The sequence below is a fragment of the Lepisma saccharinum genome, chromosome 2 (genome assembly GCF_977018435.1).
Source record: "Lepisma saccharinum chromosome 2, izLepSacc3.1, whole genome shotgun sequence".
Taxonomy (NCBI): Eukaryota; Metazoa; Arthropoda; class Insecta; order Zygentoma; family Lepismatidae; genus Lepisma; species Lepisma saccharinum.
The window spans coordinates 127,772,151-127,789,586 of record NC_139230.1 but is presented as its reverse complement, the minus strand read 5'-3'; the positions used below and the strand labels follow the sequence as shown (position 1 = coordinate 127,789,586).

The following is a 17,436-nucleotide window of genomic DNA, read 5'->3' as shown; positions in this document are numbered from 1 at the left end:
GCCCGTGAAGGCTGTACACGCTACTAGCTCCTTGGGGTTATGCAACCATGTTCTACGTGTCACATGTCACACCACCCAGCTCTAACTGTAATCATTTTCTTATCTTATTATGAACTGCATATTTGCCAAGTTTGTGTTTCTATCTCATTTCCTTCTGGGTGTTGCAATTTTAATGGCGAGCAGTGTATTACTGGTTTAGGGTTTCTAGCTTCATGGAATGTGAAAGAATGTAAAAAAATCGCAAGAGCATTTTTCTTTAGAAAGAAATACTGTTGCAAGGTTTGCTACTGTCAATTGGCTATGAAGTGCTATGTTGCCAAATTTATGAATTCAGGACTTCGAATTTTTACAGGGCAGACAAACAAGGTGTTGCGAATAGTACATTCCTACAATAATGCAAGGTGTGTTGAAAATAGTCTGATACTTCTTGGGGGGGGGGGGGGATAATAAGAATGTAAAAAGAGTGGCAGCGTTGCCAGCTTAAGGAAAAGTATCTGAAATTTTGTTTCCAGCATCAGCCCCATGGATGCTGGATTGAAATTTGCAAGGAAGTGTGACAAAAGACTACTCTTTTGAGTATATATAATATAATGCCCATTCCCAATTCTGAAGAAAGAAAAAAAATATGTAGCATTTTTGAAATTCATAAATTTTGGAAAATTTTGAAAATTGGGGATTTCCTGTCAGACAACTAACTGTCAAACATTGTGAGAGTATTCTTTTTGTTTTGATTATTACATGTAAAAGAGAAATATGTCAGAAAACAATAGCGGTTGAATAGTTATACCCTATTTTATTAGATCTATCACTATCACAGACATTTTCAAGGGCCTCCCAACGGTGCAATGGTAGCATCCTCACCTTGTAATCAAGGGGTTCCGGGTTCAATACCCGTTGGAGGCACAATGTGGTTTGGATCCCACTTTAAGCTGTAGGTCCAGTCCCGATTAGCCTTAATGTGCATAAAGTGGACTTAAAACACCAAATCAATCAATCAATCAAATCAAATCAGACATTTTCAAATTGCGTTAACAGTTAATACAGTGAAATTGAAGTTATACATTTTGCAATAGTACATTTTTCTCATTATTTCTTTTTTTTTCTTTGGGGGGGGGGGGGTCCTTGCCAAAGTTTGCATACTCTTGTATTTCAGTTATACATTCAATGATTTCAGTCCCAAGAAGAAAAAGATTTCAGTTACAGTAGAGGATCGATTATCCGAATACCAATCAACCGAAACATCGGTTAACCGAAAGCGTTCCAGTCGGCAAATTCAAATGTAGTTCCGACAATTTTGGACTTATTTTCCTAAACTGTAGGCCTACTTTACTGTACTACTTTATATAAGGTACGCATTTGTAAAATGTGTGAACAAAAGATATACAGTTTTTTGTTTAATATCACTGTTTCTTTGCTTTATATTGCTCCTATGACACTGGTACAACTTTTTTCATAAATGATCGCTCATCCGAAAAATCAGTTATCCGAACACCCCCAGTCCCGAATTGTTTCGGATAATCGATGCTCTACTGTACATGTTTTTAACTATGCTAACTCAAAAGAATGGTGAACTTGGTGCTCAAGATTTCCATGATGATGACATGTTCCACCCATTCCCCATACAGGTTTTCTTATTAGCTATAACCACTTCACCAAACACTTGACTTGGAAATTCTATTTATGCCACTTGTATTGGAGGGCAGTGGAGGGGTATTCAACCTTGAATCAGATTGATCTGTGCTAAATAATCCTGCTTTTGTTCTTTGCATTGCATTGGGCGAGTCATATCTGCCTGAGCAGATCAGTAACCATTCAAGCTGTCGGACAAGTCACTGCGCCATACTTCCCAGCCAGTCACAAGCATTCCAAACAAGCTGAAAAAAGGGAGGGAGGTTAGCAGCTGCTTGCAGGTGGGGAAAAGTTCTGCTGTGTTTTATTATCATGATATTTAAAAATAATACACTTGCTGAAGACAAAGAATTTGCAGTCCATTTTTTGTGGAAACGATATCACAGATAAACGAATTATAGAACACAGAGTGACTTTTTTTTTAGCATGTGAATGGTTCTGAAGAAAAGCAACAATCATACTAAATATTGTGTGTACATTTCCTTTCTGCACTTCTCTGAGAAGTGGCATGTCCAAGGAAGAATGGGATGGTGGGGGTCATAACCCCTCCTTTGGCCCAGTATTTCTAAAAAAAAGAATGTCAAAAGCAAGAAAAATGGCAAAATGAGTGTTGATTACTAAGAAAAAAGTATATGTAACACCCTTTCAAAGATCCTGTACATGTCACTGGCTTCGAGTGTTCAAGAGGACTATTTGTCTCTTAGCCACAATATAAGAGTTGCATTTTTGTTTATCAGAAGGTAGGACAAGAACAATTTGTGAATTGTTTGTATTTTGTAATTGGCAAAGTGAAACTGTTTTATGTTGGGTGAGTCATTTCTGGATGCAGCAGATATCTGCAAGCAATTGCTTTGAAGCAGTTATTTGAAGCAGTGTTAACTTGCACCAGTGGCAGCCTCCTTCCAGACAGACTGGCACCAATGGAGGGAAGGGAAGTTGAAGTAACCAGTGTCAGTATGAAAGGTCTTGGGCTAGCATTAATTTTGTTCAGCAACATGCTCTCCCTCCACCCACCCCCTCTATAACTCTCGGCACCTCCACTGACTATTTCACATGATTTCTTGAATTTACATTAATGATTTAGAACACAATAGTGCAACATGGCAAACTTTGGTGCATGTATTAGTACTTCTTTTCTTTCATTGTGTACCTAATTTTACCAACTTTAAATATCTTTCGAAAATACATTTTTCTCAGTGAAACATTTTTTTTCTGTATCTTTTGTCCCCCATAAAACATATGACCTAAATTTCACTGTAATTGCAATTTGAATGCATCATACTTCCATATGTATACAAATGAACAAAAAAGACAGAACTCTGAAATATCTTGGGTATATTTGATGAAATGATGCAGTAACAGCTACCATGTGGAGGTAACTTTGCATGGAAAACCTGTGGTGGTAAACATAGCTACCTGCTGTCCAGTTAAAGGCTAAATGCCTTTCGCTTCTCACAGGTTAGAGATACAACCTTAGTTTTTGCACCAAATTCAATGGAACAATTTGGAAAATGTATGCAATATACTATACTATACTATACTATAGTATTTGTACCTGGCTCTTATTCCAAAATTTGTTAACAAAAAATGGAGAAAGTTAGGTCTTTCATCATCTGCTTTAAGGTTTTAAGGTTTTGATGTCAATAACTACCAGTTCGATTTGATATTGCATTCAGTTCCTTGATTCAATTCAATGATTCCATCAAATAGAAGTATATCATTATATTATTTAATTATAAATACAATCTTTGTTTGCTGTACAAGAAACAAAGGAGATTTACGTTATCTCAGCTTGACACTGCATAAAGCAAATGTTGAAAGACATTGGAGGGATGTAGTGTGTGTTCAGCTTGTTTCTTCTTGTAGCTGTCATGAATACTATTTCCTACTATTTGAGAAACATGTGGATATCCTTGTCGAACCATAAAATAATTAACCCAGAGTTCTATCGACCAATAGCTCAAGCAGCAATGTTAACAAAAACTTCCAAGTTTGTGTTACTTTGGCACAAATGCAGTGCAGGTGGAAGTGGAAGAGAAACAATACCGAAAACAGAAAAGGAGTAGGGGAAGGAGGTTGTTTGGTCAATTTGAATCTTCAACCCAGTACAAGTATGTCTGCAAATGAAAGTACTATATTTTGCTAGTATGTATCATTATATTTTTTGTTAATGAATACTCAAGGGGGAGTAGGGACAGGTTCCATGGGCCCACTCCCTAAATCCACCCTTGCCCAACTGCATTTTGAGCACTGTGCTGAAGCAATGAGCATTTGGGTTTTGAAATGCTAGAGTGTGAATTTGCTACTTTTGCCTCTTTCAAGACCATTATGATTATGAGAAAATGTCAAAAACCTGGACATGATTTGTCCTGTTATTATTTGTAATAAAAATACTAATTTGTACAGGTTGGTGCAAAAATAATGCATGTTTTTGGAATAAGTGTAACGTCGTTGATTTTCAAGAAACAAACGTTTTATTAACACCAAAACCATCAGTAAGATATGCAGTTTGGATAGGTATACAGTGAAGATTTAAGTGTGGAAGATGATGTCGGAAAGATGACATCCTTCTTGCTGTACACACATTTGGAGCCTCAGCATTGCCTCATCACTCATCAACACAACATCATTTTGGCAAGGACAATGTGGGGCTTTGAGGAGAGGCTCTGGATATGTGTACAGCAAGAAGGATGTCATCTTTCTGACATCATCTTCCACACTTAAATCTTCACTGTATACCTATCCAAACTGCATATCTTACTGATGGTTTTGGTGTTAATAAAACATTTGTATTTTGAAAATCAACAACGTTACACTTATTCCAAAAACATGCATTCCTTTGAGCCATCCTGTATCAGTATAAATTTCATGTTGGTATACTAAAGCAAAGAGATACCTTTATGAATTTCTGCCCTGGAAAAGAATGCCCAACGTTGTTCTCGTTGAACCCAGCAGCGAGTTACACATGAGTAAGCACATGTCTGGAAACGCTGGTTCTCACAGTTTTTGAGTTTGCAAACACAAGGACTGCATTCAACTCGGGATTTCCTATTAATAGAAATATTTTGTTACATTATGTAATTAAAAACCGAAGCTTTATTTGATGTACAAGAAATACATAAATTCAAACAAACCAGCTCTTATTTTATTTCTAGCAAATAAGAGAAATATTAAACATTGTGGTGTACTGTGATCCTTCATGCTCACAACATGTTGTACATTACACAATATAAAAATGACCTTGCTACCCTTACATTTATGTATTTTAAGGGAAAAAAACAGAAGATAAAAATTAGACTATGAAATAAATATAAATATTTGGTAGAGCTTTGTTGTTAATAAAAAATGTTCATAAATCAGGGAGAGGATGCTCTTTGAAATTCATACAGTTTTGTGATGCTTGTTTATTTTATGATTGGATATGTAATTAATATTGGATCTACAGTTTAAAGTTTGATTCTAACCATTGTGCAATGAGCCTCTAGTGGGGATGGAACCTGGGACTTTTTATTACAAGGCAACATCATTATCTCAACACCATCCAGAAAGCCCATAGAAAGCAATCAAAATACCTGTAGGGCTCATACCATACAGATACAACAATGGAAATATGCTTCGAAGCTGTCTCAATAGATATGTACATACACATACATATAATTTATATATATATAGGATAAAAGCAAGGAGGGCCAAAAGGGCTAAGTAAAAATCAAAGAAGGTAAAAGGAAACACTCACCGGACAGTAGAAAAATTCAAAATTTTTGCTAATTTCATAGCATTATCGGTGTGCTATGAAATTAGGGAAAATTTTGAATTTTTCTACTGTCCGGTGAGTGTTTCCATTTACCTTCTTTGATTTATATATATATATCAACGTATATATATATATACACACAGGATGAGAAAAGGTGCCAGAAGGGCGGATAAACACAAATAAAGAAGGAGACAGTAAACACTTACCACATTAAAGGAAAAAGTTTGATATTTCGTGGCCTTGGTCACATTTTCAACAGAGAAGAAAGCAGTTCACAGATTGACGAAGAGTAGGAGCACAGAATACTAACTGTAGCATTGGTACAATGTTGCCAGAGAAAGACGATAGGAAAAAATATATAAGGTACTTTCACCACCATAGGGTGGGTGGTTTCGGAGAAGAAGGGAATAGGTTATTGGTTGGCTAGGTTAAGTCCGGGGGGTATAGTGGCGTGCATGCCCTTTCCCATCACCTGCGGAAAGACGTGTCTGAGTGGGGGGTAAAAGATGGATTATGGCAACACGGAAACAGTTATTGAAGGTGGTGTTATGGCTGTTGGTATGGATGGCAACTGTGAAATCGGAGTTTTGGGTGGAGGAACGGTGATTATTGATTCTTAGATTCAAGGGGGTCAAGGTTTCGCCCAAGTAGAAGTTGCCGCAGATTTGGCAGATGAGGGTGTAAATCAACCCTCCCCCCCCCCACTCAGACACGTCTTTATATGGGGTGCCTACAATTTCGTAAAAATGCCATTCCTTGATTTTTCCAGGTTTTCCCCGCCAAATCATTAGGGCAATTATTGTACATGAATATGTCTGAAAGATATCACAATATACAATATTTAAGCTAAACACTCACACTAAGAATCTCCCTTAACCAAGTTTTGGAATTTTCATTTCACATGCAAAAGTAAAAATGAGAAGGGAATCTCAACAGTAATTGGCTGTTGGGTAGGGGGAGGGAAGTAAGTATTGACTAATGATGAACAAGGAATTATTTTTTATGAAAAGTCATCTCAATTTTAGCATAAATAGTACATAATTATGGTGCAATTGATTAATATATGTCTTCATTCTAATAACTATCTACCGAACACCCCTCCCCCAAAAGAAGGAAGTAGTAAATTCTAATAGCCGCTTATTGCACTAGACCTCTGGATAAACATACTTCAAAAAGTTACCCTTTTCCTACATTATAAGTTGTGCGCAACAAATTCAAAATTTCTTGATTCTCTTTTCTTTCTTTGTTCAAAAACCTATCGTTAGTGCACTACTATAAAAATTTTAATTTTTTCAGAATCACAAGAAATGTTCCTGACATTTCCATGACTTTTCCAGAGAAAAGTAAATTCCCAACTTCCCACAATTTCAAAGTTTTCCAGACTGTTATGAAAGCCAGGTACCTATTATTTTTTTATAACAAAATTTAGGTCAAATGTATCATCTCTATCAGAATGACATCTTTTATGTCACTTCCAAATGTTCTCTAGCAGGGTTACCATGTGAACTCTAACTGCACATTCCCTGAGTTTTCCAGACTCTTCACATTTTTTTTTCAGAGTACAAAATGCTCAGTACATTACTATTTATAATATATTTTACAATGGCCTATGGCATATCTGCTTTATCATTAACATTGTCAATCTGATATATTTATCAACAGTCTGTAACAGTCTTATAATTTATTATTATTAATATTTTTATGAATAAAAACGTATAATTTAAGGGATGGTTTTGTAAAGTAAATGTCTAAATAGGCAGTTACTTTTCAAAGGCAAACCCAATTCACCTAGTTACATTCATTAATTAAGGAGGCGAATGAACCATTCATGGAACATTCAAGGAATATTTGCAATTTTATATCAGATCAGTAGAATATTCACTATCAGTAAAGAAAAGAAAGTAATGTGCTCCCTTGTGCTTTGTACCACACCATGAAGGCGTACAGGGGGTATGGAGTGTACCTTACCCCCTGTAATTGCAGTAGGCCAGTTAATGAATTTTGTGCAGTAGTTTATCAGTATCAGTCAGTAACAAAACTAACTACAAGTAAAGTGACATCTTTGTACACATAATTAAGTACTAATGTTTTTGTGGGAGTTTTTACACTGTAGTACAGCACAAAAAAAAATTCAAACACAACATATACCTGGCATTTTCATCAATACTGTCACAACTTTGTAAGGGACCACCTGGTGGTTCCTCACATGGCGTTCAAAGCAAAAACTTCTCCCAGAGAGAATTAACATGTCATTGCTAGTTGAGCTATAAAAGTGATAGAAAATTTAGATGGTGGAATTGAAAGATTACAAAAACCATGTGGCTGTAAGATAGGAAAGTCAGTTGATGAAATTTTCAAGGTTCTCCAGAAGTTTTGAATCTCCAAGTGGTTCATGTATAGCAACAATCCAGTGTCTCATTGACACTGGAACAGTGAATGACAGGCTCAGGCAAGGACAGCCACACATTGTAAGAACTGCTCAATTGGCAAAATTAGTGGAGTCCAGTACATGCAGAAATCCTGTATAGTATCAATCAGTGATGGCCTCTGAACTGAACATTGCCAAATGTCTATGTTTCATGTGTTACAAAGTGACATAGGACTGAAAGAAAATTTACAAGTTTTAAAAATTAAGAAAAATGCCACAAAAAAGGCAAAGATACTGCAAAATTATCTAAAATACAAAAAAAGCCGACAAATGCACAATAAAGATAATGGAAGGGAAACGAACTGATATCAGGTTTAGCATTGTTTTGAAGGCTCAGAAAAAAGATGATTCTTCATTAACTTCCGAGCCAAGCCATCACATTCCTCATTTCACCAAATACTGTCTGTTGGATTATGACAACAATTTGGGTATTTTTCGATCCAAATTGATGAGAGTTAATATTGCTTTTTAAAAAAATTATAAAAAGTACTTAGAGTGTATGGTAATAATAATCAACGATATACGAGGTGTGGCTAGAAAAAAACCGGACTGTTGCTACAAAATCTTCTATAGGTAATTTTGTACAATACGAACATTATCCCCTTCAAAGTACTCCCCTGCACTATCGATACACTGCTCCATACGGGTGGGAAATAACCTTTTGCTAGGGGTCTGCAGGAAAACTGTGTCAACATGGAGTCATTTGAAGTGTGGTGTGTTAAAGTAGGCTTTTTTTCTGTGTTTCAGGAATAAATTACAAGATGGCGAATCTATTGTGTGACAGTGAGGAGCAGCGAGTTGTCGATGGGATAAGAGCCAATGCGTTTTGAGAAGCAATTGAAGGTGGAGCAGAATTCATCAACTGCAAATGGGTCGCAAAGAAACTGCATTGAACAGAACGTTGGGTAACTGACAATTGGAAGAAAGGGTACGATGATTGCTATGACCACTTTAGTGGCGAGCATCCACAAAAACTATCTCAAGAAAGCAAAGACGGCGCAGCAACTCCTCCATTGCCTACCCTGAATCGTCTTCGTGCTTTGAGAGAAGCAAACAGCGGACATACTATTTTTTTTTTTTTAGCCACAATTGTCGTAGTAAACATTTGGTATTACCAATGAAAATGGCAATGCTTTATTGACAGTTTTTTTGTAAGTATTGGGACCATTGTGCCCTTGATTTACTATCATGTTCTTACAAAGTGTAAGTACAACATTTCTCTTGCTATAACCCGGGTCGACTGTCGGCCAGGATTTGGACAATAGTTCATCTGTATTATTTCACTAATTTGAAACTGTTGAGTTCCTTGTTATAATTTTGCACTGACAGAGGAAGGAAATAATCACTATTATTTTTCAAACCATACAATAGTTCGGTGCACTGATGAAAAGTTATAATCACAAACTACATTGTCCAACATCACTTTAAAGACACATTAAACTTAAAGTAACCACATAGAATAATAATAATGATAACAATACATAAGTAACAAAGAAACAACAAAATCACAATCTGTGCTTTTATAGCTGCACTATCAAGGAACACTAATCTGCTACACTGAAAAGAGTACTTTGAAGTAGGGATGACCAGATCCGGATAATGGCGGATCTGAAATCCAGATTTGGATCCGGAACTTTCGGCTTCAAATTTGGATCCAGAACTTTCAGATATGGATCCAGAACTTTCGGATATGGATCCAGAACTTTTGGATCCGGATCCAGAATTTTCGGATCCGGATCCGTTTTACCATCCCACATGAGCACTTCTTTGGAAAGTAAGAATGTGCTTACAACATATTGTTACATGCTAATACATTATATATATATATATATATATATATATATATATATATATATATATGTGTGTGTGTGTGTGTGTGTGTGTGTGTGTGTGTGTGTGCGCGTGCGTGTGCGATTTGTAATTATTACACTTACAAGGGAGGTGTAAGTCTTCCCCTCCGATTTCCATGAAACTTGGCAGGTGTATACAGGGGCTTAAAGGAAGAAATGTGTGTCTTTTTTTTTTGTTTCGGTTAAAAAACTGCTTTAGGGGGCAACCCACCTCAAATGTTAAGATAGTTTTCTTGCGCTTTTGGTGTAGTTGTCGTAGAATGCTTGGTGGGGCCTTTGGCTACTGCCAGGGCAGATTTTTTAAAATTTTCCTCTCCTTTCAAAAAACTGCCGTCATATTCCAAAATCTGAAAAATCACATCAGCTTAGAATTTCTTCGAGACAACTGATGCGAATTTCCACGTGGTTTGTTTTTGTGGTTGTCTAGATATTATCAATAGTTTAATAGACTTACTTAATTGTGAAACTATTGAAAATATATAGATAATAGCAAAAGCAAACCACATGAAAATTCACGTCAATTCTCTAGAAGGAATTCTAAGCTGATATATATTTTTTTTTCTTCAGATTTTGGAATATCACAGCGGTTTTTCAAAAGGAGAGGAGCAATTGAAAAAAATCTGCCCTGGCGGCAGCCAAAGGTCCAGCTGAGCCTCAGCATTTGGAAGCTGCACAACATAGGCACACCACGAGCAGGATTAGTTATTCTCTGGGAAAATAGAGAGGGAATGTTCTTGAATAGGAGGTGGAGTCGAACTACTGGCAATATTATCGAAACGTTTTATCAGTAGAACAATCTCGAATATAATGAGAATATAAATATGCAGTTTGAATTTCCAGGTCTATGTGTTCAACAGAATCAGTTAATGAGACTTCAGGGGTAAATGTGACAGTTTATACTGTCAATTAGATGATTTATTTGTGTTTAGACCAAATTCCTTGTGTGCAGTCCGATACTTTCATGAGACAAAAAGGAATTTTTAAGCCAAGTGGGTTCAACAATAAGTCAAATACTAACTACCACAAAGGGTTGACCATTAAGGCTGAACATTTTATGAATTTCAAGAAGAGAAAGCAAGAATATATTGCATATGTAGAAATTTTAGTTGAAAATGCATGCTTGACCAGGACCCAGACCAGGGGGTTTCTGGCATACTATGCAATTTCCCTGCCAACTGATCCACCCCTGGCTTCACCTGATTTTTTTGCTTTTATTGTAGCAATTGCACAGTATGCCAGAGACCCTGGTTCGGGTCATGGTCGAGCCTGCACTTTTTGCTAAAATGTCTACTTAGTGCAAATCCTGTGTATGCCAAACCATAAGATGATGCCTGTTGAATGAACAAGCACGGATTAAAGGAAAAGAAGAAAACTGAGATTTCCACTGGTTGAGGAGAAATTTTTTTCTTCTATGGTCAACACGAGCTGCCATTTCAAGATGTTGATGACACAGTGACCAACTAAGGGAGATTTATTTCACACTGCAGCGACAAGCGATACATGTCGCTTGAGGATTTCACAATTCGAATGCGCAGGCATGTGTGCCAATTTTTGTCATTGCAGTGTGAAATGTTGCTGATGATTGGTCCATTCCGAACAACATGTATCATGTGTCCCTTTGATCTGAAATATTCTTAAGTCTTAAAGATCCAAGTCACAATTAGGAAAATTAGGGCATTGTTAAGGTTAGGTGTCAAGACAGGGGACCACACACTAAAAGATCATATCATAACCTGCAGGAACTGAACCTCTTAGTTCAGTCTCCAATACGAAATGATAAAAACTTTTGGTGACCTGATTTAAGAAAAATGTCTGAGATAAATGAGTCAGCATTTTATCATAATATTGGGAGATGAAACTTTAGACGTGTTGGGAAAGAAATAGCTTTCTCTGTGCATTAATTTCTTTCATGATCCAGCTGTGTTCAAGAAGGTTTCTTTTGTTTAATGCCGATATATGACATGACTGCTCAGGCAGTCACAGAGACAATTTTGAACACTTGTGAGTGCTTTGGCATGAATATATATGAACAATTTGGTGGGCTTCAGTTGCACCCCATTTCTTGCACCCACACTAACACTAGGGCCTCTTAATGCCCACATTTTAGCACCCAAATACTACCACTGGCCATAAATATACATGGGTGAGGTTTCTGTCTATACCCCTATAAAAATATGTTGTTTAACCCCACGAAAATAATTTCTGGATACATACCTGTTAGTGGGTGCACATTTTATTCCAATTACCGTATAAACATCAAAATATCAGAATTTTGTTTTAAAATATTCAAAAATTACATTTGAATATAAATATCTGTTATGTAATCACAGAATACAGTAACATTCACATAATAGTGGTACGAAATCATGGTAATTTCAAATTTTGCACAACGTTCAGGATAATTAGACTCTGTGAAAGTGTGCGCACCATTTTTGCAAATCCCACAAATGGTCAAAAACCCGGAAAAGAATCAGCCAGAAGATACCTTCTGATAGTGATATTACTTGAATTGGATGATACCAATACAATGGCACTAGTGTGTCATAATAAATTTTAAAATCCCCATGCTGCTTGCCAAAAAGTCATTGATGTGTTGATATGATTAAAATGAGTAACAATTAGAGCATCGTTAGAAGACACGAAGTTAGGCTAGAAAATAAATTATTTACTATGTCTTAAAAAAACCTATTACATTTAAGTTACTAAGATATATTGTTTTAACAATTTATATTCAACCCATGTTGCATGTAGTCTAAACTTTACATTTCTGTTATTTGTGCTCTACCATTGCTTTTTACCAGCATCTCTCTGATGTTTAACTCAAGGGAATCGGATATCTGTTACTTTCATTTCGGTCACAGCAATGAGTTCTTAATTGTCAGATGCATGGCGACTTACAGTGTTGCATGATATTTCCAACCAGCTCTCTCTCTCTCTCTCTCTCTCTCTCTCTCTCTCTCTCTCTCTCTCTCTCTCTGTGTGTGTGTGTGTGTGTGTGTGTGTGTGTGTGCGTTGGTTTACCCGTGTAAACGAGGACTTCCATGTGTTAACACATCAGCAGTCCGAGGACATTTTTTGCCGACCGTAGATGCGAGGACGTCCTCGGATCGTCTCGACAATATATTCAAGCATCCCAATGCTTTCTCAGTCTGTGGTCCTTTTCCCAGGCGTGGCTCGGAACGTAGGTCTGGTGCCGGTAGTGATATACACACTCACACAAATGTCCCTATATTAACGGTCTGTAGGCGTAAGTAACACATCTCGGATTTCACACTCCACTCTCCTCAAGGTCACGAAATCCCGCCAAGGGTCCAGGGCGAGACGGGGTGAAGTCCTCGGACTCATAGTACTTCTCTACCGCCCCCACCTCCTTTCCACGCAGGGGACAAAGACCTCCCAGGGTGCACCGTGGACATGTGTTTACTATAACTCCCCCTCGGTTCTGGGAAGAAAGTTTCCACTGAGTCCATGCCCTTTCACGTTTGCCTTTTGGTCATGTCGACGAAAACACGAAGAATGAGAATTTTCCAGTTTTACTTCTTTTTGTAATCTGTACCATGATTTTTAAAATCATTTTCCCTTTTATACTCTTCTTTGTTTTTCTTTGCTTTTCACTCAAACGCATATGAATTATTCAATTGAATGACACACCAAAGAGGACAAAAACATTCATAACTTACCAGTGGTTTCAACGCTTGATTCGTAGCTCATTAGGGGCGTCACTGCAGGGTGGATGGAATGACAAGAGTCAGAGGTCGTGATATGAAGTGAGCCAACACGCTTTTCTCTCGCTATTTATGTTTCTTTCTTCCCTCCCTTCCTTCCAATAAACCATTTTTAACCATTCAATTAAATACATAGCGCATGAGTTCTAATATCTTACAGAGCAAAATCACTTTCCTTCATCCAGTTTTCCGGAAAAATGAAATCTCTTTTACACGTAAATTATAGTGTAGAAAATTCAACGATCTTTCAATTTGCGAACAAGACGCATGGGAGGTAAATTGTACAAATCAATTGGGGATCTATCTTGAAACATTGGCAGGGGTCTCTACGTTTGTAGTTAAGCCTCTGTAGCTCGTACACTGTACACTTCCATTCCTTTGTGTTCTATATCGCTTTCGTGTTTAGGATTTAATTGTTCTTACGATTCTGCTGACAAATTAGGAAGCCAACAGCATATATTTTTAGTAATTCTAAAAATTATGCCCTACTGTGACAGTAGAAGCTAAACAAGTTTCAGCAGCATTTACAAGGTAAACGCGATACTCCACAGGCCTTTATCAATCGGAAATATCAATATATAACTCTCATTTCAGATAGACAGACGAGCAGATCGATATATTGTATAAAATTGTAGAAAGTGATACTATTTTAAGTTCATAGAATTTTATCTCTGTATCTGTAATTGATTCCGTTATTTACCTGAAAGAAGGATCGGCGTGCCAACGAGGACATCTTATCTAATGAAGATTATCAAGGGTCAATCGAGAATATATATATAATGCATCATGTTCGTGTTCAGGAGGTGTTTCAGTATTCTAAATTTCAAAATCAGAAAACGAATAGTTTCCGCGATATTCAAACGTAAAAAATAAAAAATAACAGTTGTTTATTTTCAGGGGGGTGTCATCGGCCTTGGTGAGCTGGTAGAGGAGCACCTACACGACTGCTACACGAAAGGTGAGAGAGAAATGTTATAGGAGAGTTAAGCTGCATTGTGTTCTCCAAATACGCAACTATAACATACTAACTGAAATATTCATATTTGTTCGAAACCATGTGTAAAGATCAGCGCTCGTACTGGAAATTGTTAAGTGAGAGAAGTTGTTCTAGCCTTGGGGGTATCTTTGCATAAAATATTCTATTGAGGAGGAATACAACTCCCCGAATACCCAACTTAGAGCATTGGTAAAGATATAATAGCAAACACATTTATATTTATATACGTATATGGATATACACTAACACAGTTTGTCGTTGTGAAACACCGACATCCTTCCACAGCATGTAAACGACATCAATGTGAACGAAATTTTTTTGATAACATTTTGTTCGTTGAGGTCTCATTTTGACAGTACGAGCCCTCAAAATATACCACTTTTATCCTGTGTGCTTACAGCCATGAATCACATGCCGATGCCACTAACATTTTTTTCTATTGTAAAACGACAAAATTTTTAATACGCTACTGACAGACAAGGAAGGATAGCCTCCAGGATATGAATATCTCTTAATAAAACTTAGAAAATTTGTAATGTAAAGGTATCAAACACGTTAAGTAACGAACGTGAATTGAACTAAATTTAAAATCAGGAATGTCGTTCTGTCAGATTCTCTGCTACCATGATAGGCCAGTCAACAAGGGGGTCCAATAAGGAAAAAAAAGCAGGGAAAGTGGAACAAATTTTATTATCTTCATAAAATGGTTCTTAACAATATATTAATTTTGCACGCCTGTACCACCCCAGATTTGGCCGCCATCTTCGAAATTGGCCCCCAAAATAAGATTTTTTTTCCAAATATCTAACTTGGAAAGCATTTTACAGCAGAAGACGTTATAACAAAAATGAATCTACATACAATTCTCTAGAAAAAGGTTCTGTGCATTTTTCTTCTAGGATGCACCGTTTGGGTGCTAGATGAGCGAGAAATTTTTAAGTCCTTTTTCAGCCCCAATTTGGAAGTGCGGAGCTCATGGAAACATGTTTTACATGAAGTTTTGGTAATTCTCTTCTATAAAACTAGATTTTTTTACACTTGTTCTTTCTCATAGAACGTTATTGGTTCAATTGCTTTTATCACTGCATGCAGTACTTACAGGATATAGTTTAGCGTCCCTGAGTACAGGAGATAACATATTTTGTCAAAAATAGAAGATAACTTCAAAGGAACATATTGACTTGGTCCAAAAAGGTTATTTCACATTAAAACGCCCTTGTAATTAAGGGTTCCTGGATTCAATGCCCGGTGGAGGCACATTTCTCAGTGGTTTGGAGCCCACTATAAACTGTAAGTCCAGTCCCGATTGTCTGTCTGTGCATAAAGTAAACTTAAAACAACAATTCAAACCACAATAACATGATCAGAAAAGGTTTGGTCTGGGATCTTGTCAGATATGACGACGGAGCCGTCTGTGATGCGCTCCAATAAGAGTTGTGGAGATGGCAGAGGAGTGATCAACTCAGTTTTAACTAAGTGGATTTTTGGCATGTCTACTAGTTCACAGATAGGCAATTGGGAAACTGTTTGGGAAACCTGATGGTAAGAGGCCTGTAGGAAGGCCAAGAGGAAGATGGAGGGATAACGTTGCGATGGACCTAAAGGAAATCGGCAAGGATAGGAAAGATTGATCTTGCCCAGGATAGAAACAGATAGAAGGATTGTGTTGCTGTGGCCATAAACCTTCGGGTTTAAGAAGGCTAGAGAGTTAGTTAGTTAGTTACCAGTTCACAGATAAAATATATGAGCTGCATGTCGATGCACGAAAGTCTCGTACATAAAGAGATAAACAAGACTCTCAGTTCTTTTGTCAGTGATTCTCATCTTCGCCACCATTCCCTGCTTTTGATTGATTGTTTTGATTGCATTTGAGTTTTAAGTCCACTTTATACACAATATGGCTAATCGGGACTGGGCCTACAGTTTTCAAGTGGGATTCGAATAACTATGTGCCTCCACTGGGTATCGAACCGGGGACCCCTTGATTACAAGGCGACAACATTACCACTACGCCATCGGGGATCCCTGCTTTTGATTGTATAAAGCCAATAGTTACAAGAGTAATAGGGAATAAGAAAACCAATCCTTCCAATGCTCATGATGTTGGAATGTCTTCAATGTTGAGCATTTGGCAAATGTCAAGTTTGAACAAAATAAGAGAGATTCACTGAAGCGATCACTTCTGAAATAAAAATCAGAGATGCGTTGTATCCAGTTTTAATTTAAATAATATTTTACTAAAAAATCAAGATCAATTCAGAGAAAACTTTAAGTACAAATTTGCCACGTACCCATTATAGCTGATGAGGTAATAAGGATGTGGAAAACCAAGAAGTCTTATATTTATGATCTCTGTGTAGCACTCTCTGAAAGTATCACAACAGACAAGAAACTGCACAGTCTGAGCTTCTTCGCATTATATTCTGCAAAAGCCTTAAAAGTTTCATAAGGTGCCTTGTAGCTGTAGGAAACTTGGGCTAAATTGTTGAATGATCTGTGAACATTGCAATATATTCATGTGTTCAAAATCTGACACTGTTCTATCCTCTGTCCTGGGAATCTCTGGAGCAAGGTCGTGTATTACAGTAGAGAAGGGAAGAAAGTGAGTGGGTGGAGCGAAGCAGTACACGCTCCTGTAAACGGCTAGTCCTTTCAGTTATTTTCCCACGCCACGCAATCCCGTTTCCTCTCACGTCTTCATTCGTCGAGCCCTCTCGAGTTACTACGTGCGCAGAGACTTGTTTTCATTCGCTGGCTCCATAGATTCCCGGGACAGAGTATAGAAGAGACGGAAGCTAATCTTAAGAGATAAATGCAACTTTTCGAAGCAAGCTGCACGTGTCGCTCCAACTGCGCCATGTTCTCAATACCGTGCATCGTAGCACGTCTGTTGTTCGCGCTTGCACGGGGAATGTTTTACTATAGACTAAAGGGGGACATATCATCATCACATCAGTTTGAAATCCCTGGGTAGATTATGGTCTGCTTCGATCTGAAAGCTCACGACAACTGTGATGATATTTTTCATACGTATTACAAGAATTCTTGCTGGT

General features: G+C 37.3%; 1 protein-coding gene across 2 annotated transcripts in view; it reads right to left on the bottom strand.

The window, feature by feature from the left end:
* The window catches only part of LOC145984493 (histone-lysine N-methyltransferase NSD2-like), a 514,670-nt gene that overhangs the window by 73,318 nt on the left and 423,916 nt on the right, over positions 1-17,436 (bottom strand). For both annotated transcript variants that reach the window (XM_083118148.1, XM_083118150.1), the window contains exon 11: positions 4,526-4,677. In XM_083118148.1, the coding sequence (XP_082974274.1) occupies positions 4,526-4,677 (152 nt within the window). The remainder of the gene's footprint in view (positions 1-4,525; positions 4,678-17,436) is intronic.